Source organism: Protopterus annectens, chromosome 4.part0, assembly GCF_019279795.1.
Source record: "Protopterus annectens isolate FY-2018-M chromosome 4.part0, PAN1.0, whole genome shotgun sequence".
NCBI lineage: Eukaryota > Metazoa > Chordata > Ceratodontiformes > Protopteridae > Protopterus > Protopterus annectens.
In genome coordinates, this window is record NC_056733.1 from 1,706,905,214 (window position 1) to 1,706,925,140 (window position 19,927).

The 19,927-nt window shown below is 35.8% G+C and overlaps 1 protein-coding gene across 4 annotated transcripts in view; it reads right to left on the minus strand.

Moving 5' to 3' along the window:
• RGS14 (regulator of G protein signaling 14) overlaps positions 1-19,927 on the minus strand; it is an 854,621-nt gene that overhangs the window by 234,039 nt on the left and 600,655 nt on the right. For all 4 annotated transcript variants that reach the window (XM_044069441.1, XM_044069439.1, XM_044069442.1 and 1 more), the window contains one exon: positions 863-955. In XM_044069441.1, the coding sequence (XP_043925376.1) occupies positions 863-955 (93 nt within the window). The remainder of the gene's footprint in view (positions 1-862; positions 956-19,927) is intronic.

Sequence of the window (19,927 nt, forward strand, 5' to 3'; positions counted from 1 at the left end):
AACCTCCCATCTAATGAAGCAGAGTTCATCCCTCACCCTGTTCAAAACAAACTTTGATCACTGGATGGGAAATCACAAATTCTACCCCTGGCCTGGTCCCCAGGTCTGTGACAGATAGAAGTTGAGAGTAAGTAAATCCCCCCCCCCCCCACACACACACACACGCAAGTACACACATATAGACATAACTCTTAGCTACTTCCTTACTAACATACCTCACCGTATATGCATTCAAGGAACTCTGGAACAAAACTGGGTTGAATTACACAACTATGCTTGTAAAAATCCTGGTGGTTGTTAGTTTAGTATGAAGCTATGCAAGCTGGGGATTAGAGAGTGATCTGTTGCTTGAATTCTGATACACACTGCCTGTGAACGTTGACAGATTTATAAAATTAATTCTTGTTATCCTATGTCGGATTTTGGCAAGCAACAAACATTCATGGAGATGGGCTCAACTGTATTTTTTTAATCAAAGTATTGTCATTACCTAGCAATAAGTTCACTTACCACTGAATGTCTGTTTAACTCATAGATTTATTTGGCATCATTTAAATAAACATATAATGACAACATAAAGGTGCCCTCATTATCGTGTTTTTTGGCACTGAAAATTGCAAATTAAGCAGACAGTTTAGTACCTGCTAAGTTGGGAGGCAAGGATAAAACCTCATACTAAATTCAGGTCAAATAGTTCTAATTAAGAACCAGCAGGGGGCAGGAAAGCCTTATAAACAAATGTTACTCGCCCACTTTTGACCTAATAATATAGTTTCTTAGATTTGAATGTAAAACTTTTAGTGTTATTCTTTCCTTTCCTTACATTTATCTGTCTCATTTTTGGTAATTAACTCCATCTTACCTGCTGGGTATCATCTTCTGGGATCTGCCGAAAGCGTTCACAAGCAAGCCAGAATAAGATATTTTCAGCACTGTACTCCTTCTTCAAGAATTCCTACATGTAAGACAGATGCACATTACAGAAAGAGTCTAGTTTTACTTCTTCAGCTGTTGTTATACTAAAGCAAAAGTCTTGTTATAACTGAAAATAAAGAGGCTATTTCTGTGGTCAAACTGGGCAAACCAAGTGAAAGCAGGATACACTATATTAACAATTTAGTCTATTTAGAAAAAAAAGCAAAACCACATAAACCTGATTGAAAGTAGTGCAATGTGTCACACTTCAAGGAAGAGTGACAATGCCTAAATTAAATTAAACTACAACGTAACCTGCTTAACGAATGTTCAGGTTCAAATTAATATGAAATATACACAGTACACTGACAGAGATCAAGCTGAATACAGAATACCAGTACTTATTGCAGGCTACACTGACAACAGAAACTACAGAGAACAAGATGTTACAGAAAACAGGATAATTAAGTCACCATTGACAGTACATCTGACAGTTTTGCACAGAATATTAGGGCTTTGAGCTGCTAATGACCTTAAGTCTGTATTAATGGGTAGGATTCCAAAAGCTTTACTTATAAGTTGTTGGACTGAAGTCACTTATCCAGACTTTGCTTCCTGGTCATCCCTAAAACAGCCACTAGTGCCTGGCATGCTTACCCATGTAACAAATAAATAAAATAAAAATATATAGCAATAATAATAATGCAAGCTTGCCACAGCTGACTAAAATTAAATAAATAAATAGAGCTTATTGCTGTTCAGCATAGTACAGCAAGAGAGGAAAACAGTTTAGGGCAGGCTGTGGAATATATGTTGAAATATGTAAACAGGTACAGTGCTGTGAAACAGAAATGGGTATGTAGGAAACAGGTACATTTTGTTCTTTGCTTAGATAGACTAGAATACCATAAGAATCCTTGCATCTATACATCTGTAAGTATGACACTACACTGGGATGTCATGATCTCCTATCTGTACGTTTCACTCAGCTATTTACACTAAGGATATCCTGCTCATAGGGTCATAGTCCAAAAGAGTATTACAGTCAGATGTTGGGATTTCAGGGATGAGGGAAGTGCATGACTCAGAAGGCACTCTCTGACATGGATGACAGAGGATGGCTACAGGAACCAAAAGCAATAATCATTACATATGTAAGACATTACACCTGTTTTGCACTAGAGACTGTATTCTGAGGCATTTTTACATAATATCTGAAGTGCCCCTCAAATGTTTTGAAGGGATTAGTCCCCCTAGGTTTACCCTGAAACAATGGCATTTGCCTTGATGTCAACCAGCAGTGTCTGATGATCAAATGAAAATATAAATAGAGTGTATGCCATACAAAGTCCAGAAGCAAAACATTTACTAAAATTACTTTAAAAATCTGCCATTTACAATATCCACCATCAGGTGGCAGCATGTCACGGTGGGTTCATGCAGTTTTCTTGTAGTTTACAGAGGAAATCCTTGCTGGTGTCACATGACAATATCAGACATGTTATAAAGTTGGGTGTGTATATATGTATATATATATATATTTATATATATATATGTCACTTAGTTTAGCCTTTTCCCTGCTGTTAGTAAATTAAATTCATTAAGATAATTATTTCTGAACATAGATTATTGATATGTGTGTACCCTAAATTTACCCATTTATTCACAGTAACATCAATCATGTATTTTTACAAGGATAATATGTACTTAAACTCCACTGAGATACTAACTTTAAGACTTAGGAGATTCAGTTATAGCACTAAGAGAATACAGTTAACCAAAATTTCTTGCATTTTACTGAACCTAAGAAGTTTTTTCATAGATTCTTTCATATTTTCTCAATCTTCAACAGGTTTTCAGTGCAACATCCCCATGATGAAGACTGCTTGTGAAAGAAGGCATCCCACTAGTTGAAATAAATAAACAGATCATTACACTGATGAGCACAAATTATATAAATGTCCTCTATAAATCTCACACTTTCTTACACCTTTCTGCAGCTAGCTCAACTAGTAAAGTAGTTGCATCAATGACTGGGAGCGAATACAGCATTGAACACTCCAAGTAAAAGTAAAGTAATGTCTTTCGGCTTTTCCCGGTTAGGGATCGCCACAGTGGAACTCCGGTCCTCTAATGATTGGCAGTGGATTTTTACGGTGCCAAGTTGCCAGCCCAACACTCAACCTTCAAGAAAGGCACATCCATTCACGCACGGACCTACCTGCATGTTTTTAACATCACTTGACCACGGGGAGGACATGCAGGCTCCACACAGAAGGTGCTCCAGCCGAGAATCTAACAGGAGAACCTCTTGCTGTGAGGCGACAATGCTAACCGCTGCACCACCACAGCCTGGACTCTCGAAGTTAAAGATGTCACTAATATCCCCTTTGCAGAAACACAAGAATAGGAGTTGCCTACCATTTAAGAACTGTGTCTTTCTTTCCCAAATATCGAGATTCATTAGTAGAAAAAAAAAAAAAGAAGTAATGAAACCACCCTGCACCCCCCAAAATAGGGAAGTATGCAACTACACCCTTACAAAGAGTAAATATTAATTCCAGGATATCTGTATCTCAAGGAAAGGAATAACCCCAGAGACACCCCAATTTTGATCTTTAAATTTAACCACCAGAAATGCACACTTGTGACCATACATTGCAGTGCCAATCACTAGTTTGCTTACTAAAGCCTGGTGCCCCATCAGTACCTAGTCACAGATCCCACCACCTTCTACTGCAAAAATGCTGAATGAAAGTTTACTTCAATGATGAAATTATCATTTTTTGTACTGTGTATGTCATTCCGTAATGTTAATATGTCAGCTATCTTTAAAGTTTCTAGCCAATGCAGAAGTTGTGGAAAAACATTTTAATCCTCCATAAAAAGGAAGCCAATCTGGTGGTCCCCTACCATAAACAAACTGTACAACAGAAGGAAGAAACTGTTGCAAAAGAGAGCAAAATTCCATGAGTGGAGGAGCTCCCTGGTCAGCCTCAGTAAGATGCTGCAATCCCTGATAAAATTCTCTAAAGCTAGTTATGAAAACAAAATCACCACTGATTATAAAGACAACCACAAAGCAATCTATAGCTATGTCAAGAATCTCAATTGCAGCACTCAGATCTGCTCTAAGTTACAGCATAATGGCACTTAATATACAGACCCAACTGATATTGGCAGCATCCTGCCAGATAGGTTCAGCGCTAACTTTACCCCGCTCTCACCCCCTAAAGAGCCCATCTCTATACCGGATGAATACAAAGTTCCTGTAATCACGGCTGCACAGGTAAAAGCCACACTCTCCAAAGCCAAAAAAACAGCATCCATGGGACCAGACACCATCCCAGGCTGCATTCTACATGAACTACAGAACGAACTGGCACCCCACCTAAGTACCATGTTCAATCATAGCCTCACCTCAGGCTTTGTGCCTGCTGAATGGTGCACAGCGATGGTTATCCCACTCCACAAGGCGGGAGCCACCACAAACCCTGGGAACTACCGCCCCATTAGCCTGACGAGCCTGGTCTGCAAGGCCATGGAACGTATCATCATGGAACTTATAAACAAAGACATTGGTAATCTCCAATCTCTGGACCCCACCCAGTTCGGGTTTGTAAAAGGCAGATCATGTCTCCTAAACTTGATAGACTTCTTTGAAGCAGCCACCAAAGCCATAGACAAGGGTAAGGTGGTTCACACAGCCTGTCTAGATCTTGCCAAGGCTTTTGACACCATCCCCCACAATGGAATTATAGATAAACTCACTAAACTAGGTATAAATCCCTATGTCACAAGATGGGTTGCCAACTGGCTCACTGACAGAACCCACAGTGTGAAAGTAGCAGACTCCAAATCCGACTTCAGACCAGTGACAATTGGAGTACCACAGGGTTCAGTCCTGGGTCCTTTCCTGTTTGGTAACTACTTCTCTGAAGTACGGGCTAACACAGAATGTCTTTGGCTAATGAAGTTCGCAGATAACTGTAAACTAGGAGCCATAATCAAAACTCCTAATGATGGGGATATCCTACAAAAGGGCCTCACTGAGACAGATGCCTGGTGTCAAAGCCATGGCCTCAAGCTCAATGCCAAAAAGTTCACTGTCATCCCCTTTGGTAAAAACTTTGTACCCATGAACTACAACATTGGCGGTAGTATACTTAACACCAAAAGTGTGATAAGGGACCTTGGGACACGGGTGAACAGTAGTCTCTCCTTTGATAATCACATCACCACAGTAGTCAGGAAATCCTTCTATGTGGCACACCTCATGGTTTCTCATCCAGAAAAAAAGAGGTCATTGTTCCCTTCTACTCAACACTCATTAGACCCATTATAGAGTACAACGCCCCTTTTGGTATGTACCTCACAAAACATCTACAACAATTGGAAAGACCACAGAAATACCTCATGAAGAGGATTATCAGCCTCAAACAGATGCCCTACGCAGACCATCTAAAAAAACTCCAGCTTTACTCTGTCGCATATCGCCTACTCAGAGCTGATCTCTGCCTAACACACAAAGCTATGTCAAACCCAGAGCTGTTGGATGTGCTCCACTTAAAGAAATCCCAATCCTTCTAAGCTACATGCTCTAGGGACCTAAACCTTGTCACCACAATAAACAGAACATGCCGGAGGGATAGATTCCTGTCCCAGAGACTTCCCATACTCTGGAATAAACTGCCTATCTATATCAAACAAAGCTCCTCATTAGCACTCTTCAAGAAAAATCTTGATAACTGGATGGGAAATAGGAAATTTACCCCGGGGGTCACCTCTGTGGCTCTGCTTGACAGTGGCACAGGAAAATAATTTTCTTGGGTGGCAAAAGCCAGGGTACCTTTTTGGCTGGGCTTGTATAGGCCCCAGGGCCGATAGCCTAGTTCCTACCTATGAACCTGTAAAGACCTGTTTATAAGGATACTGATTGGGTAGGCAACTGAGTTAGCAGCCAGTTTGAGGTAGTTTAGAGGGAGATTGTCAGCTGAAGTAGAGCAGGTTTTCGTTTTTGTAGCAGTTTCTTAATAGTGTCAGTGGGTATGGACTGAAATGAAAATGGGGTTTGTATGACATTTTGTTGAGTATGGGGGTTTGTAATGACAGAGTTAGAAGTATTTGAAAGCCTGGGGTCAGTGTCTGAATAGGTTAAAAGGTTGGGGGGTCCAGCGTTAGGGGTGTTAGAAGGTCTGAAATTGATTTTATGAAGTGCTTGTTAAAGTTTTCGGCTATTTGTGATGGAGGGTTATAAGGTGATAGGGTGTGCTCTCCATTTTTTCCAGGGTTAAGTAGAGAAGATATGGAGTGCCAAAATTTACTGGGGTTGATTTTATGCTTGAACTGAAGCTGGGGACAATATAACTTCTTATCTCTTGTTGATTAGTTTTGTCACTTTGTTATGTAGTGTTTTGAAATGAACATTATTTTGTTCATTTTTGTTTTGTTTCCGGGTTGACCAGGCTAGATCCCTTTGCTTCATCAGGTGTTTACATTCCTTAGAGAGCCATGGTGCTGAGTTCTTTTAGATTTTTTTTCATACGAATGGGAGCTAGTGTATTAAGTATGTGAAGGAAGTTGTTATTAAAGTATAGTACAGCATCATTAAGGGGTAGTTGTTTAAGGGGTGTCCAGTCTATTTCCTGTAGGAGATTGTTGAATTTATGCTGACAAAAATTACTTGAGTTCCTAACTGATTCTATAGTGTGCACTCTTAGTTGCTGGGAGTTTGTTCTAAGGGAGTAAGCTGGTAGATGATCACTCAGGCAGCTAGGCAGTGTACCAGAAGAGGGATAATTACCAGGGTGGGATACTAGAATCCAGTCTAAGGTAGATTGGCAGGTAAAATCTTTGCTGTATATTGTTGGAGCACTGATAAGCTGAGAAAAAACATGCAGATTTATACTATATGTGGGGGAGTCAGTAGCTACGGTTTGCCAATCTATATTTACGTCTCCTAAGATTATTGTTTCAAGGTTTATTGTTTCGGATGTCCAGGATAAAATATTTTGCAACACTGGTACATTGTTGCCTGGTGGGATATATATTTCTATTATGCAAATTCTTTTTGATATATTAAGGTTCAAAAAGGAGATTAGTACCTCAGCATTGGAAAAGATGGGTATATTACTGTTAAAGGGAGTGATGTTGAGTGTAGAGGGATATAGAAGTGTTATCCCTCTCCCTTTTTTTAGATCTATCTCTTCTGGTTATTGCAAAGTTTGGAGGTATTATTTCTGAGTCTTTTACATTGGAGTGTAGCCATGTTTCAGTAAGGGCTAGTATGTCAGGTTTACTTTGATCAATCAAGTCATGCAGTGGGGCTATTTTATTACATATACTTCTAAGGTTAAGTGTATGTTTAAATCTTTGAGGTTACTATTGTGGTTAGGATTAGAGGGTGGGCCAGGGTTTGGATGTATTGTTCCACATTTAAATAGGTAGGTATTGATTAATGTGTACCATGGTAAGTGTTTTTTATTCCCTGGTGATAGTACTGGTGTCAAGTGTGGTTTCACAGGAGGTGAGGAGGCCAGTTTGTGGCTTGAATAGAATGGGACGGTATAGGAGAAAAGCTGGGAGGAGATATGTGAGAAGCTGTGTTGTGTATTGGGGAGAGGGTTGGAGGAGGTTGTTGTTGTGTAATGGTGTGGGGGGGTATGTGAAGGTATAGCTGTAATAAGGTTGAGAATTAAGAGTAACGAGGCTAGACAAGTTAGGAGGAGCATGTCAACTGTGATAGTGTGTTTAAAAATTGTAAAAGTGGAATTTGTGTGTTTGAATGTAGTACAGGTGTAAATAAAGACTTGTCATGTGACGTGTGCAGCTGAAGGTAAGGTTGGAATGCTTTGACGTCAGAGTGGGCTTTGATAATGTGATTAGGTATTTTATCTTGCAGTTTGTGATAAGGATTGGTGGGGTTGATGTGATTGGTGAGTAGTAAAATCATGGTGTGATGCTAGTTTGTGTGTATAGTAGAAGAGAAGGTGGTAAGCCTGGAGTTAATTTAAAATAGTTTGAGGTGGTGATTGTATTGTGATGGTAGAGTAGCGCAAGATGCAAAAAAGTATAGTAGTGGGCATGTGAGTTCAAGGGGTTGGATTTAAGGGAGAGCAGATAGGTTTGGCTAAATAGAAGAAAGTAAGTTGTGCATGAATTGTGTGTGTAGACAAGGTTGGGTTGTATGTAATTGGGTCATAGGAATGAGGGGGAGTGGTTTGCTTAGGCTAAGAGTAGAGGTGCTGAGGGAGGGTGGAATATGGGGGAAGGGCAGGGAAGCAGAGTGACCGGAGCAAATGGAGCAGGAAGAACCTCCCAGATAGTTTACCACCATAAGCAGTCAGTGAGGTAGAATGTTCATGGATACACAAGACAAGTTGTCTGAACTCTAAATACTTATCTCGAATCACAGCATCTAATTTTATATTTATGGGCTTTTCAATGTCTTTCCAGGGATATGTTCTGCTGATAAGAGTGAAATATGCTGAAATGTTAATGTAGCATCACCTTCAGTAGTAAAAAGGCCTATGAGTGTGTGTGAATGAGTGCGTGGTGGGGATATCCTTCCAGCAGAGTCAACCCTACAAAACAATGCACACTAGACTTAACAAATTAAGTTATTTGCATATTGCCTTACATATATTTAACTTTACTTGTTGCTTGTGTAATTCTTACCAACTGCAGGTGAAATTCAGCTGTGCAAGTTCTTTATGTGGTGTGATATCATAAGTCTGACTACTGCTGCTGTGGAAGGTACATGTGCTTGTTTCACTTTTTGTAGAGTGAACGCAGCCGGATGGAGACACACACTTGGAACATGGGGTAGTGAAGTGACTATATATAGTATATATGTAGTGAGTATATATATATATATATATATATATATATATATATATATATATATAGATATATATATATATATATATATATATATGAATATAGCTATATATATACATATATCGAGTTATATAACAATGTGTTGTTTGCAGCAATAAACAAAACAGTCTTTGCAACTAGATTTCCAGTTGAAGGTGAGGTTGTACGGTTAGAATTTTTCCAAAGTTCACTTCAAATTTGGATCAACTCAGTTTCAGTGATCTTTGACACACACACACGGTTTTGTTAAAGCTGTCCATTTAAGAAACAAGACTTACAAATATCAGTCATTTCCTTTAAGACACTTTACCATCCAAGTAAGATCAATTCTATTAGATCCTCTTTTACAAAACAATTGATCTAGTGCTTTTCCAAGTTTCAGAGGCACCTTCCAGAGTGCCATTTTTCATCCAACCTTCTGTTGACTCAGTGGTCAAAAATCTTACTTCTTTGAGATATAGTGGCCATGATGGATCCCAATAAGCACTTAATCCTCTGCAGTTACTGTGGAGAGAAACTCCTTAATGTGTTTGCCAGATCTATATTTCTCACAAATTTTGCAGTTCTCCTCCATGACTCACCAATAAGAAAAGGCGGTTTTATCTGATACTGCACCACTATCATAGGCATTGTGCCTCAAAGAATCAGTAGACATGATGGTTACCTGACCCACCCACACAGAACCTCCTAATTTAGCAACATTGTATGGACAGTAAATACTAGATAATTTATTCATGCAGCCTGGAAATGTTGGATTTTAAAATTATAATATTGTATGGTCAAAGCCCATCTGTACAGATTGGTTTTACAATCTTTTTGATGGTAGAAACATTGTATAATCAGTGACTAAAAACATTCCTACCCAACAGTATTTTAGGGTGGTTAGAGACCATTTTATGCTAATGCACTCTCTCTCTGTATATTTCTGGGTTTTGTCATTATATAATAGGGATGCTCAATTCCATCTACAACCTGAGAAAGGACTGCTTTGATGCTGAGCTCAGAGGGATCCTGTGGATTAAGTATTACACAGAAGAGGCTGCAGCCATTAGTATAGGTTCTGAGCACAACATATTTATTTATTTATTGACTGACATTTGATTACAGGTCCAACTGGGTAGAAGCCCATTTTCAGTGGAGGCCCAAGGAGAAAAGTTACAAAATTATTATAAAGCATTTTAAGAACAATAATTTTACAATCTTCAAAAATAAAACAAAAACATCTGCAGTTTAAATAATTATACCAAATTAGTGATAATATAAAAACATTGGTTAAGAATCAATGCAAGTTATATGGCAATCATTTAATATTTATAAAAGGTTTAGACAGTTTGTAGAGAAATGAAAGGTAATTTAGTATAACACAAACAGGAATTGCAATATGACGTGAGAGAAAACAGGGTTATGGTATATTTAGAGAGAAAGTCAGGAAAGAGAATTTGATAGAAGTAAGGAAGTAAGGGAAGACCAGAGAGTAAGGAGGTAAAAGAAACGAAAAGGTACTTGTTCACATTTAGGGATATAGTTGAGCAAGAACAGAGCCAGATTTTACCTAGAAAGTCTTTAAGTGTTTTTGAAAGAAGGGAGAGAGGGCATTGAACTGATGGATACATGCAAGGAGTTCCAGGCCTTAGAAACCTTGCACAAGTACATACAATGACTACAGATTTGATAGGTTTGTAGACAGATTGGAGTTTTTGGTCAGTGGATTCCAATGAGTGACTGGGAACATAGTTGTATAGAATGTTTTTGACAGGAAGATGGATGTTGAATAATTTTATAGGTGGTAAGAAGCTGTGTATATGTCAGTTGATGAGGCAGTTCTAAAAAAATTAGACTTTTTAGTGCTATACACTGGTGGGTTCTGAAAGAGGGTATTCACTGCAAATTTAGTAACTTTGTTATAACATTGTTCAAGTTTTAATTTCTGTGAAGTCTGGAGGTTAGTAAGGATGGGAGTGCAATAAAGAGGTGAGGGGAGGAGATAAGTAGTGGCAAGTGAAGTTTTAGTTGTGCTGGTGAGAAAGTTTTTGCATCCCTAGCTTTTGATGAGTTTTTCTTATGCAATTTTGTATATGCAGATAGAATGTAAGCTTATCACCCACTATCACCCCTAACAATTTGTTATGAGAAATTACTTCAATGATTGTATTATCAAGAGAGAGAGGACTTTAAATTTTGTTTTTTCACGAGAGAGGGATTTGGGGAAAAAAGTAGTAGTTTGGGGTTTTTTAGCATTAAGCATGAGCTATGAGTTAAGAAACCATATTTCAGTAGCTGTTAAAGTTTCCTGAGAAATTTTTTGGAGGTGTTCTGTGTTGTCAGATATACAAATGAGACTGGAATAATCTGCATATTGTAATAGAGTGGCCTGCTGTGTGGATGTATAGAGGGTGATGGTAAAAATGTTAGGGATGAGAGGAACAAGGATATAACCTTGTAGACTGGGAGGTCAGGAGTGAGAACATGGAATGCCATTTCACTGACTGATACCTATTGGACAGGTAGCTTTTGAACCACAGAAAGGTGGGCTGAGAGAGACCTAGTTAGGACATTTGAAGTAGACGTTTGCTGTGACAAACTGTGTTGAATGCTTTAGAGAAGTCTAGAAGTAAGGAAGAGACTAGTTTGTCATTATTTTTAGCTTTATTGACAGTATATATATATATATATATATATATATATATATATATATATATATATATATATATATAGATATATAGATATATATATACAGAAGCCATGTTGTGTAGGAAATTCTTCCTGCAGGAGGTAGTCTAGCAATTGTTGTTGAATACATTTTTTCAAGTATTTTGTTAAAAACATGTTCTGTTTCAGCCATCCACTTAGCCTTCAAAGGAAGCTTACTCTTGGTCAGATCAGTCAGGGGGCAAGCAGTGGTAGCAGCATTAGAAATACACATATGATAAATTTCCTTCCCCTGACTCTCTGTCTAAATTATAACCGTTTTTTTTCTCCCACTTCATATTGCAATTCCTGTTTATATTATACCAAACATAACTTCAATTTCTCTAAACTGGTTAAAATTTATCTAAATATTAAATCATTGTCATATAAACTCCACTTGTTCTCAACCAATGTATAAATATTATGTCTAATATGGAATAATTATTTAAACTGTAAATGTTGTATTAGATTTGAAGATTGTAAAATTACTGCTCTTAAAATGTTTTTGTAATACTTTGAAGCTTTTCTCCCCAGACCTTCTCTGAAAATGGGCACCTACCTATACGGACTTTCATGGTAATCAAATGTCAATAAATAACTAACTAACTAAATAAATAAATAACAGCTAGCCAGGTCAAAACAATCCCTAACCTGTTTCTTACTGTTTAATGGTGGCTAGTTTTGTACGGATTCAGTTTTCCTAGCATGTGGTTTCACTTTTCCTTGGCCTACTCTACCTGCCTAAATATTAGGCTTTTGTCATGCCTAACGTGAAGCCTAATGTGCAGTTAGCAGGGTTTTATGACATAAATATCTTGCAATATCTTTTAAAATGATTTTTTTATCAAAACTATAAATAATTATATGTTTATCACAAGATGCACTATATGCATGTCTGTTGTGCTTACTTGCAAGTATATATTAAAGTATCAACTCAACAATTTTCTGTTAATTACATCATCAATGTATATTTCCTATGTTACTATTTTGACCGAACCCATAGCTGAAAATGGTCTCCAGACCAGAGTACAAACCCTGTAAAAATGGTAAATAAATAAATAAACAATATTGCTAATGTCAAAACCAAACTAAGATATAAAACTTCTGTACATTGACATGATGCCAGTCGGCAAACTCACAATCTAGTAAATCTAATTGCAGACCCAAATGGCATATCCTTAATCAAAGCCCTTACATGAAGTGAAAAACAACTAATCTTACAATTCACAAATAGTTTTATACGGCCATAATAGCTATTAATGCTATATCAACTGTATGACACATGCATTGTTTACTGGCAAATGAGGCAAGAAAATCCCAAACACATGCATGCTTATCCATCCATCTCAAAGGTTGTTGCACTTGGGAGGCTTCTCCCAACTCAACTGCCCCCCCCCCCACACACACACACACACACACACACACACACACACACACACACACACACACACACACACACCCATGACGTGGCCCAGTTCCTCCTTACCTGAATATCCTAATTCCATATTTGTTCAATAATGACTAAAGTGCAATATCCTCTACAATGCCAATGTCGAAAACAGTAGGTTAAACTACTGCAAAAGTCAACATAAAACATATAATATTGAATGCCTGTAATGCTGACAGATATGATGGAATGGTCTGTTTTTTGAAAACCTTAATAGCTTGGGTGTGGAGCTCAAATCTGTTTCACCCTTGCTCCACTCAAGCACCACTCTGCTTCACTAGCCTACTACCAATTCCCACCCACTCTACTTCATCTTCATTTATATCTACCTAGCTCTTCCCACCCTCCCTCTACATCCAGTCTCCTATAACCCATAGCTATCAATGAGTCTACTAACTCTTAAACTTCCTCCTATTAAACTTTCCCCCTCAAAATAACATCACTCCTGTCACCCCTCCAACACTACAACACACATTACAATAAAATAATTGTACCTCACCACACACTACCATTATCACCAAGCATCAACATTCTGTATCCTAATAGTAATCTATTCACATTTACCTTAGTATACCTCTTTCTTCCTCACTAATAACATTTTACCTGTTTTCTTTATCACTGCCTCCATTTCCTATCTACAGTTAAAGAATTATATACTTGCATCTACTCACAACTACTATTCTAATCTCACTCACACATCACAAACTTTTATTCACACACTTACCCAAATAACAGTTCAACTACTGCTCGCAAATCACACACATACTTAAACAAATCCCATCTCTTCTTCATATCACCTAAACTCTAACCCACTCACTACTGTAGCTGCAGATAAAAAATATTTAAAAAACAACTATAATAGACCCCACCCAATACTGATTAACACAGCCTCCCATTGCATAACATCCCATCAAATGTAAACTCAGTGGTGACATTCATCCCAGCCATGGTCCCACCACTTTCCATAACATATAGCAACTATTTCTATCCAAGCAATCACATCTCACTCCCTTATACTTGCTAAAGGCCCCAACCATCTCCAACACAAAATAAACTTTCAAAATATTTTCAATAAAACACTAGACCTTCTTGCATGCCTAGAACATTACATCCCTGACTTAACAACAGCTACCAAAACCCAGAGGAACCCCAAAATAAGCAATAATTAAAAATGTCTGCAAGGATATAATATCATTACATAGGATAGAGCACATAAATGTGACGGTGGCATAGCAGTTATATCCAAAAACTTTCTAGAAATAACTACATATCCTCACCATCTCCCATGCAGAGCTCCAGGCCATCTCATTTAAAACAAGGAAGAACAAATCCATATGTATTACAGGGCTCTACATTCCCCCCAGGCAATAATGCAGCCACACTCAAAGACATCCTTTGTTAGATAAACAGTAAAATAGCTCTGGAAATCATAATAATGGGAGATACAAATACTGATTGGAAACACATGACTAACCTCAACCAGCATAAACTTATTTGGCTTTTTACAGCTGATAAACACCACCCATCAAATATACACAAACACTTAAAAAAAAAAAAAAAAAAAACAAAGAGATAATCCACACTTGACTGGATTCTCACAAATAAACTAGATGCTGTAACCTCCAGTGGCATCTTGCCTGATGCTATTAGTGACAACTTCCAAACTTGTATAATAAGACAGACAAAACATTCCTGGTCAAGTAATCTACACACAAGTTCACAAAAGAAAAAACAATTCAACTCAGAACAATTTAACTTAATCCTCTCTCAATACAACTGCAACCTACTAAAAACTCTACACCTAGATGAAGTAATCACCCTCTTTAACCTGATCTTCTAAATGTACTAAATGAACAGACACCCCTTAGGAGCATGCAGATTATGTCAAAACTAGCCCAATGGTTAACACTGGAAACCAAAATATAATGACTAAGAGTAACCATGCCTTGAAACAATGGCCCAGAACCAATTATCAAAAAAGCCCTATAGGAGTGTAAAAGCTTGACAAAGCTATCTGAGCAACAAATAACCAATGACAAAACTTACTATTTCGTATGTCTCCAAAACTCACATCAGAACAATAACCAAAAAATAGTGAGTGTCAATGCAAATTAAAACTTATAACCACAACAAACGCACTGCTGGAGTAAAGCCAAATGCCGGACTTCCAACTGTTTAAAACCAAGTATTTATTAAATAACTGACAACATAAAACACTAAACGCTTAACGAATCACTGCGTTTTTCATCTAATCACACAGACGTCATCAGACAAACATATAATTAATGACATCACTTATATACTGTCACAAACATTTAAATTGACCAATAGCTTCTAGGTATTACAACTCATAAATATGTAAACATACCTCACTGATGCTGGCGATATAAATGTAACATATACATTCCACCAAATTCAAAGCGTTATTTTCTTCTTTTATATTTTATATTTTCACCAAATAGTGGATATCTATATCTTATTGATCCTACCATAAGTTCACTTTGATTGAATTCTAAATGTATAAAACAATTTTAATATAGCTCTGGTCTAGGTAAACTTAGGAACTCATTATATCATATTCACTATATAATACTACCCCCAAGTGGACATTCATAAAACAAACTAAATAACTATGTTAGACAGGATGTCTAAACATAAACATAAATATATATATATATATATATATATATATATATATATATATATATATATATATATATATATATATATATATATATATATATATATATATATATATATATATAAAATCTATTATATAAATAAATAAATAAATAAATAATAGTATGATAATAAATAACAATAATAAAATTCATAAAATTGCATAAAATTTACTCAATGTTTCATATAAAATTACAGATAAAATTATAATCTAGCTGCCCTCATTTTAAGAACGGGTGCAAGGGAAATACCATAATTTATACCTGGATGTTTATTAGCTTCTAATATAATTTGCCAGTAAAATTCACGATATTCAATTTTGGTTTCCCACATACCACCCCTTTCATCCTTCGGAACTTCCTCAATAATAAAAAATGTATATTTCGCTAGGGGACAAATAATATTGTGTTTAAATAAGGCATTACTTTCTTTTTTATTTTTAATATCATTCATATGTTCGTAAACTCTCCTCCTTATTTTTCTCTCAGTTTTTCCAACATAAAATCCTGAACATATTTCACATATTGCAATATATACGACACCATTAGTGTCACAAGTACTATGTGTCCTACTTACAATTTCTCTCCCCCTAGACTCAATATATATACATTCGTTATTAGCCATCAATGAACATTGGGTGCACATCCCACATGGGTATGTGCCTCTTGATTTTGTAGTTTTCTTTTGACCTTTGTTCTGAACCATAAACCAGTCCTTAACATTTCGCCCCTCCTATATATAATTTTTTAAAGGTTCTTTATATTTTAACTTAAGGTTTGTTAAACTTATGAATTTATTCCATTCTTTACCAAGTGTATTATAAATCACCACCGAACCACTAAAATCTGTAATAAATGCACATCCATAAAAACTATCTCTAACACTTTTCTGATAGGATATATCCAAAGTATTATTATTTTTTCTATCATCCAAGGGTACCAATTCCTTCCCTAGAATAGGTTCAAATCTATCCTTTCGTCCTATGATAACTTCATTTTTTATATTATTACAAAATTCTACGGGATACTCTCTTTCCATAAACAATTGTGTCAAAAATTCACATTCTTCATAAAAATCTCCATCACTAGAAGTCATTCTGCAAATTCTAACAAATTCACCACCTTTTGCTATACTTTTTGTCTGATGTAGAGGGTGTCCACTACTAAAATGCAAATATGAATTAGAATACGTTTTCTTTCTATATACTTTTGACCTAAATAAATTACAATCTTTTATTAATTTTACATCCAAATAATTCATTTCATTTAAACAAATCTCATAAGTAAATTTTAAAAAATCTGTGGAATTATTTATATATTGTATGAATTTTTCCAACTTTTCCTTGCTATCTTGCCAAAAAATGACTATATCATCTAAAAATGCTTATATAACACCCAACTATTCACATAGGTGCTATTATAAATATATTTCCTTTCCCATGTGTTCAAAACCATATTGGCATATCGGGGGGGGCACATCTCACCCCCATCGCCACTCCACTAGATTGATGGTAATATTCTCCTTGAAAAAATATATAATTATGTTTTAAACCATTTCCATCAAATTTAAACATATATATATATATATATATATATATATATATATATATATATATATATATATATATATATATATATATATATATATATATATGTATATATATTTCTTTATCACTTAACTCTCCAGTAAATCTTATTGCTTCCTCAAACCACTTCAAGCCTATATTATATGGTATAGATCCAAACAAGTCAACCACATCTATAGTTATAAAAATAAGTTGCTCGTGAAACAAGTAATTTTTGATGTTTCTCAAAAAATCCCAGGAATCTTTTAAAAAAGATTCCCCTCTCATCATCAAATTTTTTAATTTAACATCAACATATCTAGCCAATGGAGAAATAACTGAACCTTCAGCTGCCACAATAGGACGTAGTGGTGGATTCAAAAAGTTTTTTATGAACTTTCGGAATACCGAAAATTAAAGGTATCCTAGGCTTTGTATTATGCAAAAATTCAAACATTTCCTTCTCAATAAATCCCTCCAAAAATAAATCATATAAGGCTAGATAAATCTTCCTATATCCTATATGAATCTCATTTTTAGAGATACTGTCATATTTAGACTCATCTTGCAGAATTTCCAACATTTTAGCTTCATATGTAATATTGTTCATCAAAACAATACCACTCCCTTTATCAGGTTTCATAACCCTCAAATTTGTATTTTCTTTTCATTTTTGCAATAACACCTTTTCTGCAAGTGAAAGGTTTGGTACAAATTATTTTTTCTTTGTTACTTGTCTCAATTCATTTTCCACAAGATTTCAAAAATTTTTAACTGTGGGTGTATCGGTGGATTCCAAACACTCCTTCTTTTTAACACTTTAGACTCTTCATTTTCATTTGATATATCATCCCACAACAATTCTAAATTAATCTTTCTAATAAACATTTTTAAATCAATAATAAGTCGACTAATATCACTTTTTGTTCTAGGGACAAAATTTAAACCCTTAGAAAACAATTTAAAATATATATAATTTATTTCCAAATCAGTATAATTAAAAATGCTAAAATTATCACAAGTCCAAACAATATGTTCTATACTATCAACACACCCTAAATTTGCATAACCCATTATCTCCTCCCCCTCCATCCATTCTGTTGGTAATTCCCATTTCATTGGTTCTTGATCCTCTCCGACCTCCGGAGGGGGAGGGGGGTATTCTAAAGGGTCATATCCTTCTTGTACATTTTCATGATAAACTTCATCATTTTCATAGTTAATACCATCCTGCCTAACATCATCCCCACCTGTATGTAAATCAGTGACAGTGATGTAATTAAACATTATTCTTGGTTTTGGATAATGAGTATGATGTTCATACTCAAATTTATCTCTAATAATTTTTCTTTTTTTTCCTGTCAAGGATTCTGACACATTTATTATCTATTTGCTTCCTCACATCTAAATACTTATTTCTCTCTTCATCAACTGTAAATAAGAGATCATTAATAATATTTTCATTAATAGAATCAATTTGTTCCATCAAAACACTCATTTCATACTCATTATTTCTAATAATTGCTGTCATGAGGTCAAAACCCCAATCATCAAACATATTAATTAATACATCATAAAATTTTGTCCCTTCTTTAGCATTGTTTGGAAACTTCCAAACACGTAGACCTTTCGGTACAATTTTGAGCTGTATACATTCTTTCAAATAAGCATTATCCATATCTAATGCTTTATATTTAAACAATAAATCATTTAATTTATGTAAATTGCCAGCATAAGATAAATTAAAGTCACCTTTGACAATATTAGTCTCATTAAAAACAACTTTTTGCTTCAGTCATTCATTTAAGTTTGGCAGATTATTTAAACAGTCACCTTGTTGAACCACAGTTTGTTGCACTCTCCCATTAGTGCTATTCCAACCACTCTGTGAGCTACCACCTTACTTATCCATCAGCAACCGAGGAAAACTGTCCACACCATCAGGTTCAGCACTTCTGCCCCCCGTTTGACTAATATTAGTCAAACTACCTTAGTCAGTTAATGCACCATCTTTATTCCATACATTGTTAGCATATGCACACTGATTTCCAGGTAGAGACCCCTCTCTATTGTGCTGCGCAAGCGAAATGCACAAGGGGGTCAAAATTTGCACCAATTGAGTTAGTTGCCCGATGAGTATCGGCAATTTATTAGTCTTATGCATATTTCCGGTCAGTCTAACCAGCGATAAGCTCTCCTCCACCTCCATAGCACCGATAACCAAAAAATAGTGAGTGTCAATGCGAATTAAAACTTTTAACCACATTAAACGCACTACAGGAGTAAAGCCAAATGCCTGACTTCCAACCGTTTAAAACCAAGTATTTATTAAATAACTGACAACATAAAACGCTAAACGCTTAACGAATCACCGCGTTTTTCATCTAATCATACAGACTTCATCAGACAAACATATAATTAATGACATCACTTATATACTGTCACAAACATTTAAATTGACCAATAGCTTCTAGGTATTGCAACTCATAAATATGTAAACATACCTCATTGATGCTGGCAATATAAATGTAACATATAAATTCCACCAAATTCAAAGCGTTATTTTCTTCTTTTATATTTTATATTTTCACCAAATAGTGGATATCTATATCTTATTGATCCCACAATAAGTTCACTTTGATTGAATTCTAAATGTATAAAACAATTCTAATATAGCTCTGGTCTAGGTAAACTTAGGAACTCATTATACCATATTCACTATATAATACTACCCCCAAGTGGACAAATGTGAAATT